General features: G+C 31.0%; 2 protein-coding genes across 4 annotated transcripts in view; one reads left to right on the top strand and one right to left on the bottom strand.

Annotated features, from left to right (window-relative positions):
- LOC145279828 (nucleoporin NDC1-like) overlaps positions 1-6,681 on the bottom strand; it is a 62,357-nt gene extending 55,676 nt beyond the window's left edge. The window contains exon 1 of one of the 2 annotated variants that reach the window (XM_080131234.1): positions 6,607-6,681. In XM_080131234.1, the coding sequence (XP_079987360.1) occupies positions 6,607-6,666 (60 nt within the window). In that variant the 5' untranslated portion in view covers positions 6,667-6,681. Of the gene's footprint in view, positions 1-6,313; positions 6,463-6,606 lie in introns of those variants that run through there. The other variant, XM_080131235.1, reaches the window with a different exon arrangement.
- LOC145279829 (tax1-binding protein 3 homolog) overlaps positions 5,560-18,440 on the top strand; it is an 83,267-nt gene continuing 70,386 nt past the window's right edge. Inside the window, exon 1 of one of the 2 annotated variants that reach the window (XM_080131237.1) lies at positions 5,560-5,696. In XM_080131237.1, coding sequence (XP_079987363.1) covers positions 5,688-5,696 — 9 coding nt within the window. In that variant the 5' untranslated portion in view covers positions 5,560-5,687. Of the gene's footprint in view, positions 5,697-6,632; positions 6,707-18,440 lie in introns of those variants that run through there. The other variant, XM_080131236.1, reaches the window with a different exon arrangement.

Genomic DNA, 18,440 nt, shown 5'->3' with positions numbered 1-18,440 from the left:
TATTTAGCAGATTAACCAACAAACGACTATCCGAAAAAATAAATATACAAGAAATAAATGGCACCGTAGGCAATAAAACTTAATTTAATACCAACCTGGCTGATTTGTTCGAGTTTTCAAGTAGTTTTTATTGCTCTTTATTTAATCTCAAAAATTCAGTTTTTCTGAGCGAATAAAAAAAAGCCGACGTACACGAGTGCTGCCGGGCCCCACTAGCGAAATACGCATCGGTTCCAATGTTGAACGTTATTCGACTGAGGGAGAATTCATTATTTTTACAAGGAAAGAATTTTTGCGTGTGTAACCTAGTTTTTTTTATTATTTATTTTGGCTTGAAATTTGCTCATGATTTTTGTTATGATTTTATCTGTATAGAGAGAGGCTTATAAACATGAAAAGTGAAAAAATATTAGATAATTTTGAAACATTTTTAGAGTATGTTCATGAAAAATATGGTAATTAAAGAAAATTCAATAAGCTTTGGGAAAAAACAGGTTTTGAACAATTGAAAATTTTTGAATAAAAAATAATTATTCAAATAAAAACAGTCGTGTTCTCGTTGAGTAGTTTTTATTTTCTGGAATAAAATAAAAAGGTATTCATGCACTTGGGTCATGCTGAAATAATGACATTTAGAAAGTCATTCTTAACATGAGGACAGGAGGGTGTTGTGTACCTATTCTGTACTTTCACCTAACAATTTAATAAAAACTAAACTTGAAAGTACTATTTTAAAATAGCACGGATCAATAAGTGCATTAGCACCAAATAACATTTCACTGTGTTTCGATTTACGACATTGCATGAGAGATACGTACACGCTAAAGCTTTTTGTTTATTTTTGTTTATCGCCACAAGTGTTAATTTTGGCTTTCACCAATTTTTCTTTAAAAAAACAATTAGAAACTCTTCAAACATGGGGGAGGCACTTAAACCCTTAAAAAAGTAACAGTAAAATAAGTGCATAAGCACCAAATTGTTTTTTGTTTTGTTTTCATTTTGTTTAAATCCGGCAAAAAAAAAAAAAAAAATAAATGAATAAAAAATAAAAACATAACAAAAGTATACAAAAACAATAAGAAAAGAATCCGTAAAGTTCAAGCGAACTTGAATTTTTTATTTTTAAATAAAAAATAACGCAGGTATCGTAAAACTTTAATTGTTTTTTTTTTTTACTGGACACAGATTCAAAAAAGTTGTCACAAAACAAATATAGAACAAATAAATGTTATCAAAAGGCAAGATAAGTTACTTTTCTACCTAACTGGATATGTTGTTTTTTTTTACACAGGCATAACCACATTATCAAGGCCAAGAGGCCACTCGAGGATAAGGATTAAAGAGTGTACAGTAGAAATTTGACAATATAGTAATCATTAGTAATGGAAATTCGGTAAATTTGTTAACTTATATGGAACGGCTAATCAAGAACTTGTTTACGTTAGACTTGAAGACAACCATATTGTAGTAAGCCGGAAAGCAGGAAAACGGAAGACAATTCCACAGGCGTGCAGTTCTAAGAAAGAAGCTTTGTTCATGGAATCTACGTTTAGGTTTAGGCACAGATAAAGAGTGGGGGGAAATTATTGATAGTGTTTTCAGCTAGACGAGTGTTTCTTGTGAAAGTTTGGCGATGGGGGACCATAGACTGAAGCTCAGTCAAACACTTTCCATGAAAATAACGATACACCAGAGACAAACTCGCAACATCTCTTCTATGAGATAGAGGTTGCAGGGAAGAGAAAAGGACATCTCCTACAAGGCTATGAAGTCTATTTTAAACTATCAAGGCAGGACAAGTGCTTTCTAGCAGATCCTGCCCAGATGTGGCAATAGTATTCCATCCTTGGATGTACCTGGCTCTTATATAGATAGAGAATTGCATCAGCAGTGAGATATCTACTGGATCGATAGAAAGATCACACCATTTTTCCAGCAGTCTTGGCAACAGATTTGATGTACGTGTTCCATTTAAGATCAGGAGTAATGGTCAAGCCCAGAAGCTTGTCAAAACTTGAGGCCTCCTCAAGACGAGAGCCATTCATTTCAATTGATGCCAGATGTGGATCAGAATGTTGATGATGTAAAGAGAGAAGCTTGGTTTTAGATGCATTAAAAGTAACCAGCCACTCCTTTCCCCATTGTACTACATGCTCAAGATCAGAGGAGAGAGAATCGGAGAGAACTTGGTCGTTTACTGTCTTAGATGTGCTACCATAAATGGTAGTGTAATCAGCAGAAATGTCTACAAATGATGTAAGGATGTGATTTGGAAGATCATTAATGTAGATCAGGAAAAGAGTTGGGCCCAGGATGGACCCCTGAGGAATTCCAGCATTAATACTGTGAGCTTCCGATTTTTGCCCCTCAACTACTACTCTTATGAACCTATCAGAGAGAAATGATTTAATAATTGAGGAGACATTTCCAGCTATACCATAGCTAGAGATCTTGTGAAGTAAAGCTTTATGCCATACCCTATCAAAGGCCTTAGATATGTCAAGAGCAATTGCCCTAGAAAGGTTGCCTCCGTCGAGAGATTTGCTAATCCTATGAGATATAACTGTAAGCACATCTGCTGTAGATCTTAGCAGAACGGAAACCATATTGAGTGTCACTAAGGTTATTTTTGCTGAGATGGTTGATTATTTCTGTATTAACAGATTTCAGCAACTTACTAATGACGCACAGGAGACTTATTGGCCTGTACTGAGAGGAGGATGAGCGATCACCTGAATTCTTAAATACAGGGCATACTGATGAGATTTTCCAGGGTGATGGCAGCTAGTCTCCTTAAGACAACATTTAAACAGTTTTGTAAGTATGGGCGCTAGTTCTGGTTGAAGTTTTTTGAGTACTATAATTAGAATACCGTCAGGGCCAGTAGCTTTACTGGAATCAAGGTTTTTGATTAACTTGGCAACATCACGTACAGATATATGTATATCACAGTGTGTTTTCTGATACAGGAGGAAATATGTTTTTAGTGTTTATATTTAATCTAACATGTTTATTTTACTCGAAAAACATACAGTATTGGAAAATTTAAAATGGCGCCGACTCTCTCTCTTTGAGGCGGTAAGTTTGAGAAAATGAGTTATAAATAAAAAAAAAACAAAAAAAAAAACAGACAAAATACTGTTAGAAACTCGCTCAATATATGTTACCGTGACATAGGCTGACATATTCGGCGGGTTTTTAACAGTATTTTGACTGTCTTTTTTTTTTATTATTTTTATTTATAACTCATTTTCCCAAACTTACCGTCTCAGAGAGAGAGAGAGAGAGAGTCGGCCGCCATTTTAAATTTTCCACTACATACATCGATAAACACTATGTTTTTCGAACTGAATAAACATGTTACATTAAATATAAACACTAAAAATATATCCAATTAGGTAGAAAAGTAACTTATCTTGCCTTTGATAACATTTATTTGTTCTATATTTGTTTTGTGACAACTTTTTTGAATCTATGTGTACAGTAAAACAAACACAAACTCCGGCAAAAAAAAAAAAAAAAAATATCCACTCAAAAACAGATAAAATAATAACAAAAATCATGCGCAAATTTCAAGCCAACATAAATAAAAAACAAAAACTAGGTCGCACACGCAAAAATTCTTTCCTTGTAAAAATAATGAATTCTCCCTCAGTCGAACAACGTTTAACATTGGAGCCGATGATGCGCGTATTTCGCTAAAAAGAAATGGTGGAATCTTCTTTTTTGAAAAGCAAGTCTTGTTTTGATTTTTAGGGGGTATTTTTTATGAGAGAACTCAGCGCAGAGCGACAACAACCTCTCTATGTTAAGAACGGCTTTGAAGATGGGGGGGGGGAGTTATTTTGAAAGCCGTTCCTAACATGGGGAAGTTGGGGGTATTTATTCGCAGAATAAATACCCCCAACCTCCCATGTCCAGAACGGCTTTCGGAATTATATTCTGAAAGCCATTTTAAACATGAGAGGTTTGGGGTATTTACACTACGTTGGGTACTCTCGTTAAAAAAAAAAAAAAAAAAAAAAAAAAGGTACTAGTGCAGAGAGTGATCCGAACGTAAATAATAACTTCATTATTTAAAAAGCCGGTACTGGTCGCGGTAAGAGTTCCCTGCCGAACACCCTCCAAAAACAACGATGTCTCCCGTTTCTCGCGCAGCCGCAAAGGACATGTTTTAGTTGCCATAGTAACAACACTTTTTATCGACATTGTTTTACTGTTTAAAGACAGTACTACTACACATTTATTAATAATATCTCACTTTTAATCACTTTTATCGACTTTTTAAAACTTTTTTTTTACTCTTTTTAAATGACAACGTTAATGTTTATGAATATTGAAATAAAACATTATGTTTATGAATATTGAAATAAAACATTACTACACTTATTAATAATATCTTTTTTTTTTTGTACTGTTTTACTGTTTGTGTCACTTTTATCGACTTTTTCTTTTATGAAACTTATCGGCGGTTCTTGAAATTTACTTACCACAAAACTTGTCGGTGGTTCTTGAAATTTACTTACCACAAAATGATGATAGAATAATAAATTTACTTACGTTTAATCAATGTTATTTTCTTTTTTAAATAGCATTTTCTTTTTAAATGACGACGTTTGTACTGTTTATGAATATTAAAAGAAAAATAATTACTAAACATTTATTAATAAGAAAATGGGTGCTAGTGCACTTATGATCCGCGCTATATTTTAAATCGTATTTCTAAGCTTAAAGTTTAATGTTTTTTTATTCAATTGTAAGGTTAAAGTAGAGAATAGGTACAAAACACCCTCCCCGTGTTAAGAATGGCTTTTTAAATAATAACGTTATTTCAGCACGGATCAATAAGTGCACTAGTACCACAAAATGGTGATAGAATAATACATTTAGGGTTTGTATTACTGTACACATAGATTCGAAAAAGTTGTCAAAAATCATCATTTTGTGGTAAGTAAATTTCAAGAACCGCCGACAAGTTTTGTGGTAAGTAAATTTCAAGAACCGCCGATAAGTTTCATAAAAGAAAAAGTCGATAAAAGTGACACAAACAGTAAAACAGTAAAAAAAAAAAAGATATTATTAATAAATGTGTAGTAATGTTTTATTTCAATATTCATAAACATTAACGTTGTCATTTAAAAAGAGTAAAAAAAGTTTTAAAAAGTCGATAAAAGTGATTAAAAGTGAGATATTATTAATAAATGTGTAGTACTGTCTTTAAACAATAAAATAATGTCGATAAAAAGTGTTGTTACTATGGCAACTAAAACATGTCCTTTGCGGCTGCGCGAGAAACGGGAGACATCGTTGTTTTTGGAGGGTGTTCGGCAGGGAACTCTTACCGCGACCAGTACCAAAAAGCCATTCTTAACATGGGGAAGGGAGGGTGTTTTGTACTTATTCTATACTTCAACTTTACAATTGAATAAAAAAAAAAAGCATATAATAAAACTATAATTAAACTTGGAAATACGAGTTAAAAAATAGCGCGGATCACTCTTTTGCACTAGCACAAAAAAAAAAAAAAAAAAAAAAAAATACTCCCCCCCCCCAAAAAAAAACAAATTCAAAACACCTGTAAACCTTGAATTCCAAAAAAGATGCAGATATTTTTTTTTTCAAATCGAAAAAACTGAATTTTTGAAATTAAATAAAGAGCAATAAAACCTAATTGAAAACACAAACAAATGAGCCAGGTAGGTATAAAATTAACTTTTATTGGCTACGGTACCATTTATTTCTTTTGTGTGTATATATATATGTGTATTTTATATATATATATATATATATATATATATATATATATATATATATTCGTAGTCTTGTTGGTTAATCTGCTAAATTACCCATTTATTTATTTATTTTAGACAACTTTTTCGAATCTTTGTGTGTAGTAAAACAAAACCCAAATTTATAAATTTTCATTGAATTCTTATGACAATATTTAGACATGGACACTGTCCATTTGACAGTAAACAAAAACATGTTTAGGTTATGAAATCAGCTAAAATGAAAATTGAATAACTTCAAAAATTTAAGAAAATATGAGCCGTTACTTCGTAAGAGTTTTTGCACTTAAAAATAAAGCCTATCATCAGGTTTAATTAAAGAATTTACACTGTGTCCTAAATAATCTGATAGATTAATAAAACTAAAATTAATAAAGGTTTTCAGAAAATATTTGCTAGAATAAAAATGAAGAAAGAAAAATAAGCTAAACAAATCGCTCTGTGATGCACGGTTTTACTTTTTTGAACCGGCGAAATAATAACTTTTAATTAGATCAGTCATTACAAAATGCTCAATACAATACCTCATTGTAAAACCAGTTTCCTATCGGGTCTTCTGCCCCAGGAAGCATTGTAAGTAAAGAAAACAAAAGGTTTTTAGCACTTAAAAGGCGCTCAAGAAACACATGCGACCATTATTAGTTCAAAGATACCGCCATGTTCGTTCTCGAACGAATGTGATTTAATATTTTTTTAAAAAAGAGACTATCATTTTTTTTTTCTAATAAAAAAGTAATTATTTAAACAGATTTTATCGTGAAATATTTATTTAAAAACTATTAATGACTTAAAAAATAAAATTATTACGTAAAGTTACCCCGTATAGAATCAGCTCGTCTTTTTTTTTTTTTTTTTTTAAGTCTACCCAAAACAACATGGCAGGTCATACGGCCGGCGATCCTTTAGAGTGCTACAGCGTGAGTTAATAATGCTTATATTTTTGCTCAGATTTATTTATTTTTTGAAATTGTGTATTCGTGTTCAGAATATTGTTACATTTTAATAGATAGAGTTAAAATTAGTCTTAGTTTTTTTTTTTCTTAGTATCGTTTTCTGATGATACTTCGCTTATTCGCTCCCTCCCTTCTATTGTCATTTTTGTAATGTATAACAGCAGAGCCACAGAACCAAAGTAACAACTATCGTTTATTATCAATAGTATATATATATATATATATATATATATAACTGGTGTTCTTGTTACAACTGCACCAGTGCACCATGGATTAAATATTTAATTTGAATAAAGGAAGGTTTGAAATATTTACTTTCGATAACTCTGCAAAACTACTAATAAAAACAATGACAGTTCTATCACACGTTCTGACACTGTCAACTTTTGACAAGGAAATTGTTCTGCCGTCTTATTGTTGCTGAGTCTGGAAAAATAAAATCTACTTATAATAGGAAACTTGTAGATTTTGTTTAATTTAATGCTAAAAGATCTGGATCATTTTTATTTCAACTCTTTGTCAATTACGTTTTTGTTGTTGTTTTTTTTTGTATACCCCCTCTCCACACAGATTTTGGATTGTGTACGTTTTCAGCGTCCCAAATTCCCTAGAGACGTTATTCTATACGATTATTCGATTTGTAGTTTTAAAAATGATTGTAATTTAAAATGCAACAAATTAAATATACACACACACACACACACACACACACACACATATATATATATACATACATATACACACAAGGATTTAATTAACTTATTTTTCTTTTTGAGAGATTGTTTTTTTTTTTTTTTTTTTTTTTTTTTTCAACATTTTTACGAAGTTTTAAATTTTGGATCTATCGCCCTTTCAGTATGAGTCTGTACGAGTCCTTTTCTCTCTCCATCACTGAGGTTTTTCCTCCTAATATTAAAGTTAGCAAAACAAAATACAGTACTCATGCAGAATACGGATCGTGCTGAAATTACGTTATTTAGAAACTCATTTTTAACAAGAGCAGGTGCGGTAAATAATCCAAATATTAAGTTCTTAGATAAAAAAAATGTCGGTATTAAATATTTCTGGATTCAATATTTTACTTTGCATCTTAAATTTCAGCGTAATTTAAAAAACTACAAAAGTGACAAAATTTTGAAAATGGAAACTGGGACGCTAAAAACGTACAAAATCCAATTTTGACCAAACGAAGACTTCTGAGACCCCCCCCCCTTTTTTTTTCTTTCTTCGTCTTGTGTGAACTGGAACGTTTCGTTTCTGGTTGGTGCTATTCGTAAAAGATTCAATACCAGTCCTTTACTCCTTTATATATATATATATATATATATATATATATATATATATATATATATATATATATATATAATCTCCTGTCACAAAATGGCTAAATGAAAGTTGAATAAAATAAATAATAAAAAAACGCGCTAAGATGTATTTTAGATTTAAAAACAAAACGTTTTTATTCTTTTAAAATACTTTTTTTTAAATTAAATATTTTGATGCTTAATTTGTAATTAATCGATACCAATAATGCCACAAAGGAATTAGTTAAGATAACAGTTTTGGGAACTATTGGATGGAATATTTAGCATTATTTGATATCTATATGTTGATGTGTTAATATTTGTAACTAGTAAATTTTGAACAAATATATAGCAATTAAGCTGCACAGAAAATAATGTTCCGCGTTTCATTCTCATGAGGATTCTTCAGGCTCTCTCTCTCTAATATATATATATATATATATATATATATATATATATATATATATATATATCTTTCGGTACTTATGTATTTTTGGTATCGTGCTGAAATAATGTTATTTCGAAAGCCATTCTTAACATGGGGAGGGTGTTTTATAACTATTCTGTGCTTCCACCTAACAATTAAAAAAAAAAAGATATCGTGAAACTTGAATTTAACCCGAAAAAAAAAACTACTTAAAAAAATACATAAACCACTTTTTGACATTTATTTTGCTTATACAAGCTCTACATATGTATTGAGCACTTTTGAAAAGGTATCGATTTTTAGTTTAATATATTTGAACTTATTTAATAATAATAATAATAATAATAATAATAAACAAAGTATACATTATTTTGAAGTTAAGTTGAAGATAGGAAGATAAATAAAAATAATTAAATACGATTCTTATTCGATATCAATTTCCTAAATTTTATTACTGCGTAGTCTGTACCTTAATTTTAAAAATTTTAATTTTTTTTTTAGATCTTAATCGATCATATTGTACATATTTTTTAAAGTTGATTTTTAACAGCATTGTCTTTTTTTGTTCATTTATTTTATTTTTATTTTTCATTCAATTCAAATGATTGATATTTAAGACTTTACTCGCCCACTCGAGTTTTAAAGTCATAAAGTTTTATTGTCATGCCTATCTTTTTAAAAAGCATATGTGATTGTTGCGTTTCTGCTTTCTTACTATTAACTTTAATGCATTCAGAAATAGATTTAATAATAATAAATCATAAGTTTGAATATAAAAACGTTTGTAAAACCAACCCATGTAATGTGCTTTCTTTGTTACCAAACCTAAACTAGCAATCTGTTAACATTAACATAATAATGACATTATAATATATTACAAATAATAATAGCAACTCATTTTTTTCAACACACACACACACACACACACACACACACACACACACACACACAAGAAATGAAAACTAAAGAAAATATTAAATAGTGGATATTTTTTTTTTTTTACAAAAAAAGTATAATTATTTATTAGTAGTACTTGCGCTGTTGATCTTGCTGAAATAATAACGTTGTTTAGAAAGCCATTCTTAACATAGAGAGGGAAGACTTTTTAACTTTTGTACTTTTCCCTATCAATTTAATAAACACAAGATACTGTAAAAATTTAACTTGAAAATCCTGTCTAAAAATAGGACGGTCCGTAAACTGCACAAGTTTATTATTATTATTATTATTATTATTATTATTATTATTAAGCTAATACACATAGTTCGTGGTTCAATTCATTTTATTAATAGCTAAGATTTTTATAAACGTTTAAATATTCATATTTTGTTAAATGTTGAATCGTATAATGAAAAAAAATAATAAATAAAAAATAAACGCCACTTTTTATTTGAAAATGAGCCCTTTAAAGTTTTTTTTCGGTTAAATTGAAGATTTCAGCTTTTAGATGGTTACTATAAAGCTATAACTAATTTGATAAGAATATTGTTGTTTCAATGGCAGTTCAAGGCTGAAATTTTTAATTTACTCTCTTTACTAAGTCACCCATTCTCTGGAGGGGGGGGGTTTCTATTTTATTTTATTTTTTTAAATGTGATTACGTGTGTGTACACCATAAATAATTGTAAAAGAAAACCCCCAAAAATTAGTTTAGAATTTAGAGTGGGGGATCAGTTTCGCATATAAATTGGTAATCGTGAAGAAAGAGAGCCTGTTTCCTCCGTTTGACTATAGGTGGCGTTACTGTCTCTCCACCCAGTTACGGAAGCACAAAATGTATATAATGGCACCCTTGAAATAAAAATAAATGTTTTTGTTATATTTTAATTTTAAACACGTTTTTTTTTTTTTGTTTTTTTGCAAACATATTTAAGTTTTATTTTTCCAAACATTTACGTTTTGTTGCTTATTTATTTTCAAACATTTACGTCTTTTTTTTTTTTTTGCAAGCACTTATTGTACCGTGCTATTTTTAAATAGTAGTTTCAAGTAAGATTCAGGTTTTAAAATATCCTTTTTCAAATATACATATAAATACTCGCGGAAAAGGTAAAATAAGAGCAGAAAAATTAAGAAAAAAGGGGGGTGTCTATAAAAAAAAAAAGATAAAAGAAAAACGTTAATTTTTTTTTTTTTATAAGAGCGTAAAAAATACTCGCGGAAAAACGGTTGTACCCATAAATATGTTTAAAAGAAAAATATAGCAAAAACATTTAGCTTATGCTTGCAAAAAAACCCCCCAAAAACCGTAAAAACAAAAAACGTAAATGTTTGGAAAAATAAAACTTCACTATGTTTGCAAAAAAAACAAAAAACATGTTTAAAATTAAAATATAACAAAAACATTTTTATTTCAAGGGTGCCATTATATACATTTTGTGCTTCTGTAACTGGGTGGAGAGACAGTAACGCCACCTATAGTCAAACAGAGGAAACAGGCTCTCTCTTTCTTCACGATTACCTATAAATTCAACATACAATGTTCCTATCTCTGGTCATTTTAGCGTTTAAGACACAGAAAATGATTTTTTGCCATGGAAGATAAATACTTGCGGTTGCTCTTTTATTTAAAATTTTTTTTTTTTGTGTGTGTGTTGGTAGGGGGCTTATTTATTTATTTATTTATTTATTAAACGATTGTGTTAATCTAGAATTTTACCAAAATAAATATTGGATTAAATTACAGTTCAGTGACTCCGTCCCAAAATTCCTCCTTTCTAATTTGCACACGAAGATCGTAGGTTACATCGGCCGCAACTAAGATGAGAATAGCAATCCAAATAATACGAGTTATATATAAAAAGGGGGGGAAAAAAAAAAAAATCCGAACCTCAAATACCCCATTGTTGCGTCCAGCAATAATTTTTTTAAAGTCTTGAAATGTCCTTAAATTGGCATTTTAAATAGAAAAGTTCATAAAACTAAATAGTTATCGATTTTAGCATTTTTCACCAAATTTTAAGAAACGCGCTGTTTTTGTCCGGTTCAAAAACTGGACTAAACCCCTTTTATAAATCCTTTTATAAGATAAAGAATAAGTAAAATGCATTTAAACGAAATATCAATGATAAATTTGGGCTTTGCGCGCATAATTAATGCCTACTACTGTTTAAAATCCTTCTGAACAGGGTTTGTCAGGATAACCTGAAATGCGGGTACCTCCCTCCTACAAGTAAACCCTGACATGCAAATAATATTCGAAAACTCTGTTAATAACATAGTATTCGAAGCTCAAATAAGATATACTCTGTATGGCTATACGGGAATCGGTGTGCACCTTCTCTAAGTGATGTTGCCTATAATAACAACAATTGTTTGGATATTCCACCAGACCAGATGAATTTTTGTCCTGGAGTTCAGTAAGACTAAGAAACCATAAAAAATTTTTATATGGGGAAAATTCAATTTCCTGCTAGATTAGGATAAAAATAAAAATTACCTCGATCTAGAAGGTTTTTGTTTTAACATAACAGATGACATGTAGAATTATAACATACTACACTTTGCTTTTAGCCGAAAGGCCAAGAAAACGTTAAAAACAAACCAAACTGAATTAAAAAAAAAAATTATTTTATTTAAAATCGTTTTCTTTGATGTGTAATAAACGAAATCGGTAATTATGAAAAATAGTTTACTTTTACTGTGTTTTCTTTGATTGATACTAGTTCAAAGCAACAACTCCATATATTAATTTTAAATTAGAACTTAAAGATAATTTTGGTTTAAAAGTAATATCATATTTAAGAGGTTAATGTAGTTTGAAGCATTGTCTAGTGTGTATATAAAGGTAATTTATAAAAGGCTGACACAAACTAAAGCAAATTAAGACATATAACTGAAACAGACTATGCAGATTCATGTTTTAATATAATATACATATAATATTTATTATATAATATATTTCTTTTTAAATTGTATTGTGTTCTTACTTGCATTAATATGGTCAGATGGAAGTTGTGTATTGCATTATATTTTGGGAAATTTGCCTTCCTCATATGTGTTCGACTTCAGTTCAAATGTGAAAATATGGCTCTTGTAACTTATATTAAGTCATATTTAAAAATTTTATGGAGAGATGAGAGAAAAAAGGTAATTCCTAATCCAAATTGAAGAATAAGCAAAAATTGACATTAAAACTTGTAGTAATTGGCAAATCTCATCTATGAATTTAAGACTAATAACTTTTAAGGCGTCTCTTTTGTTTCTCATTCATTCGATATTTTTAATTAATTTTTATTGGTGGCGGGGGGAGGGGGACACTTCGTGCGTTTTAGCAACAAAGATTATTTCTTTATGAACAAGTAAATTATCAATGCCAACACAGGGATTTTACCTCTGGTTCCAAAGCCACCCGAATCCAGGCCATTGTTAAGAGGGTGTGTTCTGTTTTGAGGTATGGTCTATATGTTTCTGCAGTTCTAGGTCTACTCTTCCAGGCTTTACCTTTTGCAGTTTACTGATCGTGCTGAAATAATGTTATTTAGAAAGCCGTTCTTAATATGGGAAAGGGAGTTTTGTTAACTATTCTGTACTTTCACCAAGCAATTTAATAAATAAATTAAACTTGGGAAACTGAAACTCTTGGAAGTTATATTATGGATGGAGTTTAATATCAGGAATTAAATCTGACCAAACACCGTTTGCTGCCGACTTTGAGTTGGATATTCTTCAAGTTTGCCTATTTCTTTTGTTTTTTTCAGTTTATTTAAAAGAAGAAAACTAAATCTTTATTTTCCCACCTTGCTTATTTTTATCTTTATTTTTTTTACTTTTCAAAATAGAAGTAAATTTATTTTTATTTTATTTTCAGTTTTGCGATATCGATTTTTTTTTTTTTTTTTTTTTTAATAAAATAAAAACAAACATGAATGTTAGAACTTATCTATTATATAAAGGGCGCAATGGGTGCGAGCATTTGTGTATGTTCACAAAAGGCGTTTTGTATCGGTTAGATTCCGTAAGAAGTTTTTGCATACTTCCCAGATCTTAATATCTCGCATTTGCAAATGGACATCCTTTCTTTCCCTTTTTTTTTTTTTGTTTGATCTAGTTAAAAAAAAAATCCCACCATGCTGTTGTCTCCAGTGATTGTCTTTTTTGTATGAATAAAGAAAAACTATTCGAATGCAAACGCCTAGCCTTTGGGCTGGGTAGTATCTGTTCTGTAATTGTACCTTGGTCAATGTAGGGGAAACCCTTCATACTGAGACAATTACTATTTATTGGAATACTGCCAGAGTGCCCTCTTTTTGGGGAGCTGGTTTTCCTCCATATTAAAAATGACCTTGTGTCTAATTTGTTTTCATGGGAGGTTTAAAAGCAATGCCATTTCTGCAAGTCATTTTTTGTTTTTGATTGACTACGATAAATTTGACCGCTTTAGACTTCCGGTTGCGTCGTGGAGTAGCAGTATGACGTCAAATTTTCTTTCATTTTCTTTTCCGCTTTCGCGCCATGGGTTCGAGCCTGCCTGCCTACTACCACTTTTTTTGCTCAACACACACCTACAAACAATGCACCCAGGCTATCTCTGAATAAGAACGAAAATCGAAAAATTGGATTTTAATTAAAGCTGATGGTATCAACTAAATTCCAAATGTCGACATTTATAAATTTTGGCTATTTTACTAAAGTAAAAAATTAATTATTAATGAAAATAGTTTTTAAAAAAAACTTGCAAGTTATACTTAAATAATATTTATCATTTAAATATAACTTGCAAATTTTTTTTCATAGCAGGGGAGGTAACTGCAGTCTTTCTTGTAAGATTTCAATGATGGATCAGTGGATCGGGAAATTGTGAAAGTACATATTTTATGTAATAATGCAGTAATGTTAATAATTACGGCAATTAAGTAGACAACCTTGCTTTTAGTTGCGGTTAATGTACAAATTAAGTAGATAACATTGATTTTCATGGAAATTTAGTTCTGTAAGTTTAAATTTTCGTTCTTATTTGAACATACATCTAAATTCCTTTTTTAACAGAGAAAAAAAATTTGGAATTACGACACTTGTTTTTTTTATTAAATACAGAGCAGCAATGCACTGTGACTTTAGTTGTTTGTGGCTAATGCAGGAAAAATAAAAAAAAATAAAACAAAGTATTGTGATTAAGAAATCAAAATAAATGAATAGAACAAATTATTTTGTATATTAATCAAAAATTTCTTTGCATTTTAAAGTTCACTCAAAACTAAATTCAATACATCTTTTAAATAATTAGTCATTTTGACTAAATAGAAAATAACCAGGAAACATTCACGTTTTGTTTTTATTTTATTTAAAAAAAATCAATATCACAAGACTTATGTCTTCATTTAAAAAAAAAATGTAAAATCGGCAAATATTCGAAATGTAAACAAAGGCTTTTTCATTTTAAAAATATTCTGAGCAGACGAGGAATACTGAAAACTCCGTCCGTGTGACTTAAGTGACCAAATGTTACCGTTCTTCATTTGGTAGTTTGCCTTAGCATCGATTGAAGAACGATCACACTTTGTAGTGTTAGTTCCATGGCTGAGTCTACTGCATTTATGCAAAACGGTATATATTGATGGACAATCAATCTAATGAGTTTTATTCAGTTTTTGAGGTGGGGCCCAAGAATGTACTAGGTATTAATTAGGAGGTGGTGGGTTGCAAGTACTATGATGTTAATTGAAATAGATTTCAAATAGATTTTAGATAAATCTTGTAAGGAGTCATAGAATAATTGGTGGTGAAAGAAGAAAGATAAACCCCACATTTACTCCCTGAAAATAAAGACACAAAATCTTTAAAAGCATCTTTTTTATAATTGCTAGCAAATATTTAATTGGATTTAGGCAAGCCCATTTTACTGCAGATATCTTAACTGTAATCTCTGAATGTGTATACCGTGCACTGGATAAGGCAGGGCAGTAGTCCTAGATATATCTGAGGCTTTTGATAGGGTATGACATGATGTTATAGTATAACTGGGCGAATGCTTAACATAATTAAATCCTTCTTAAATAAGAGAAGAATCCAGGTTGTCCTTGATTGATCATACATCTAAACAATATGATATAAATGCAGGTGTCCTTCGGGGGTCGATCCTTGAACTTTTATTATTCCTGATATTCATAAATGACCTCCCTGATAAAACAGTCTCTGAGATGGGCATATTTGCTGACAACACCATGCTCTATAACGGGCACGAGGGGAAAACGAATGAACATCTATCCAAGGCAATGACGGAAACCCTAGAGGAAGACCTCCAGTTTGTAGTGGAATAGGATCAAAAATGGATGGTAACATTCAATGCTGCCAAGACTAAGCTTTTTTTTCTTTAATAATTACAAGAAACCTTCTCCACCAACAATAGCTAGATGTCTGTTCACATCACATTTAAACTTTTGCAAGTTAGTACAGTCATGGGAGCAGTATAAAGGATTGAATTCCAAAGTGTAGCGACACCAGAGGGAAGAAACGATTAGAGTAGAAGACTTTTCGGTATCTTAGGGACCTTTGCTACTTATTGGGTTAGTCGGGAGTATGTACGTCGAGGGAGGCACAAGTGCAATGAGTTCATCAGAGCACATTCCATTAAAGTAATTCTAAAACAGGTACAAGGATGCAACATTTTTACAATGGGATAGCGGTTTGGGCTTGGCTGATAGTGTGGGACCTAATTAGATTGATTTTTTTTTTTTTTTTACTTCATGCATGGGCAAATGATGGCTTTCTAAAGATATAGATGTTCTCTGATATGAATAATTTTCTAGCATAAAAGTGGGAGCCCACCTTCTTACTGATAACCTACATTTTTACTAAGTTTATGATGACAATTTGACTGCAAGTAAAAGCAGAAAGTGTAAATAAATAATACTAATATTCATTGTGTAGTGTGTATTATTTCAAAAAGAAATATGTAAGGTTGTATCATCTTCTCCTCCTACCCCCCTCCTCCTCCCACACAGCTGAAAGCTATTGACAATCAGCCATGTGTTCAAGCGCGAATTCCATGTCAGATATTCTTTTGGATAGATGAGTCAGTTCTCTCCTCTTTAACCGGAAACACCTGTTAAAAAAATAAACTAAAAATATGAATACATATAAGCCAACATCAGGTTGTTGTCATTATCAGAAGAAACTGGCTAAATATTCAAAAATGTTTCATTTCATGACATTATTTAAACAAAATTGTTTTTCCTCACATTTCACTTCCTTTTCTTTGACAACTTATCCCACAGTAATAACATTATTTTGATTTCTCTTGTTGAATTATTTATGAATATCATGGAAAGTAATCAACATGAAAATGTGCATTGTGTGAAAAAATTGCAGGATGTATGGAAATTCTTTATTTTAATTATGGAGATGTTCCAACTATTTTATTGTTTTCTTTTTGTCCGAGTTATTTATAGGCTAAAAAAAAACCAAAAAAAACTGGGGCAAAAATTTTGCATAAAGCATACTTTAGGTGCCGCACGTAATAGTGAGGAAGAAGTGCTGCTATTACTGCTAGTGCTAAAAATAATAGACCATTGACATGAGGAATCTCTCAGATGCTATTGCAGTCATAAGCAGAGGTGAGTCTATTGAAAAAAATCAGAATTCTGACACCTATCGCTTGTCAAACGGATCAAAATGATACTACTATTACTATGATGCTGCTACCACTTCCTCCCTGACTTTCCTTTGCGGACAAATGCCACACTAGATGATCTGAAAATCACACCTTCTCAGATGCATGGTATCATGAATAACTTGGACACCTCGTAAGCATGTGGACCCGATCTCATTCTGACTATGCTATTAAAAAATGCTCCGATAAGGTTGCTCCAGTTCTCTCCAAACTTTACAACAAATGCCTTAACAAATCTTGCTTTCCTGACTGCTGGAAAACTGCTTCTGTGGTACCAGTTTTTAAGAATTCTGGCGAAAGAACTGACCCATTAAATTATCGTCCCATTAGCCTCCTCTTGCTTTTCGCAAAAATTTTTCAGTCCGTAATTAATCAAGCTCTAATCCATCACCTTACAGCTGCTAAACTTCTGACCGACCATCAATATAGATTTAGGCAAGCCCGTGCCACAGCAGATATCCTAACTGTTGTCTCTGAACATATATACCATTCACTGGAAAAAGCAGGGGAGGATAGGGCAGTAGCCCTAGATATATCTAAGGCTTTTTGCAGGGTATGGCATGAAGGTCTTCTCAGGAAAATCAGATCAAATGGTATCAGTTGTACCCTCTCGACGTAAATACCTCTGACAAGCAGCTAAATCCCACCCCTACACGGTAGAGATCCCTAGATGTAAGAAAGCCTTCTACTCCAATAGTTTCTTTCCAAGAACTGCTAGACTTTGGAACTCCCTTCTGAGATCCTGCTTTCCCAACTGTACTGACATGCAGAAGTTAAAGTGTAATGTGAACAGACATCTTGCTGCCCATCTCCCTTCATAATATCCCTACAACTTATGTCCCAGATAGTAGCCCCCTACTTCAAAGTGGCACTGTGCCTTGTTTAGGGTGAAATCTGTATAAAAAGAAAAACATTTAGAGCCTCTAAAAATATTGGACAGAATTGCATGAAGCATGAAAGACCTTTGGGATGTTGGGTGTCATGCATGATAAAAATTAACATGCTATTATGATAAATACTATCAAGTAGGGTATTCCCTGATGATTCTATTCTATTCACGTATGCTTATCACTGCTCTAATTATTACATATTAATCCTAATTGGTTAATACCTGCAAAATATGAATGCGAAGAAAAAGAATATACATTTTAGACAGTTTGATCTTATTTTTCTATTAATAATGTCTTGCCAATTTGTAATTTATTTAAACTATTAGTTAATAATTAAGTTATTTGTTGTTATTTGAAAAAAAATCAAATTCAATTTATAAAAATAAACTTTGATTTTATTATTTGCTAATAATTAATAATTATACAATTTATTAAAAACATTTGCAAAAAGGAAAACATATTGTAA

Source organism: Euprymna scolopes, chromosome 7, assembly GCF_053919585.1.
Source record: "Euprymna scolopes isolate OS-2025 chromosome 7, ASM5391958v1, whole genome shotgun sequence".
In the NCBI taxonomy this organism is placed as follows: domain Eukaryota; kingdom Metazoa; phylum Mollusca; class Cephalopoda; order Sepiida; family Sepiolidae; genus Euprymna; species Euprymna scolopes.
The sequence above is the reverse complement of the archived record's forward strand: the minus strand, read 5'-3'. Positions and strand labels throughout refer to the sequence as shown.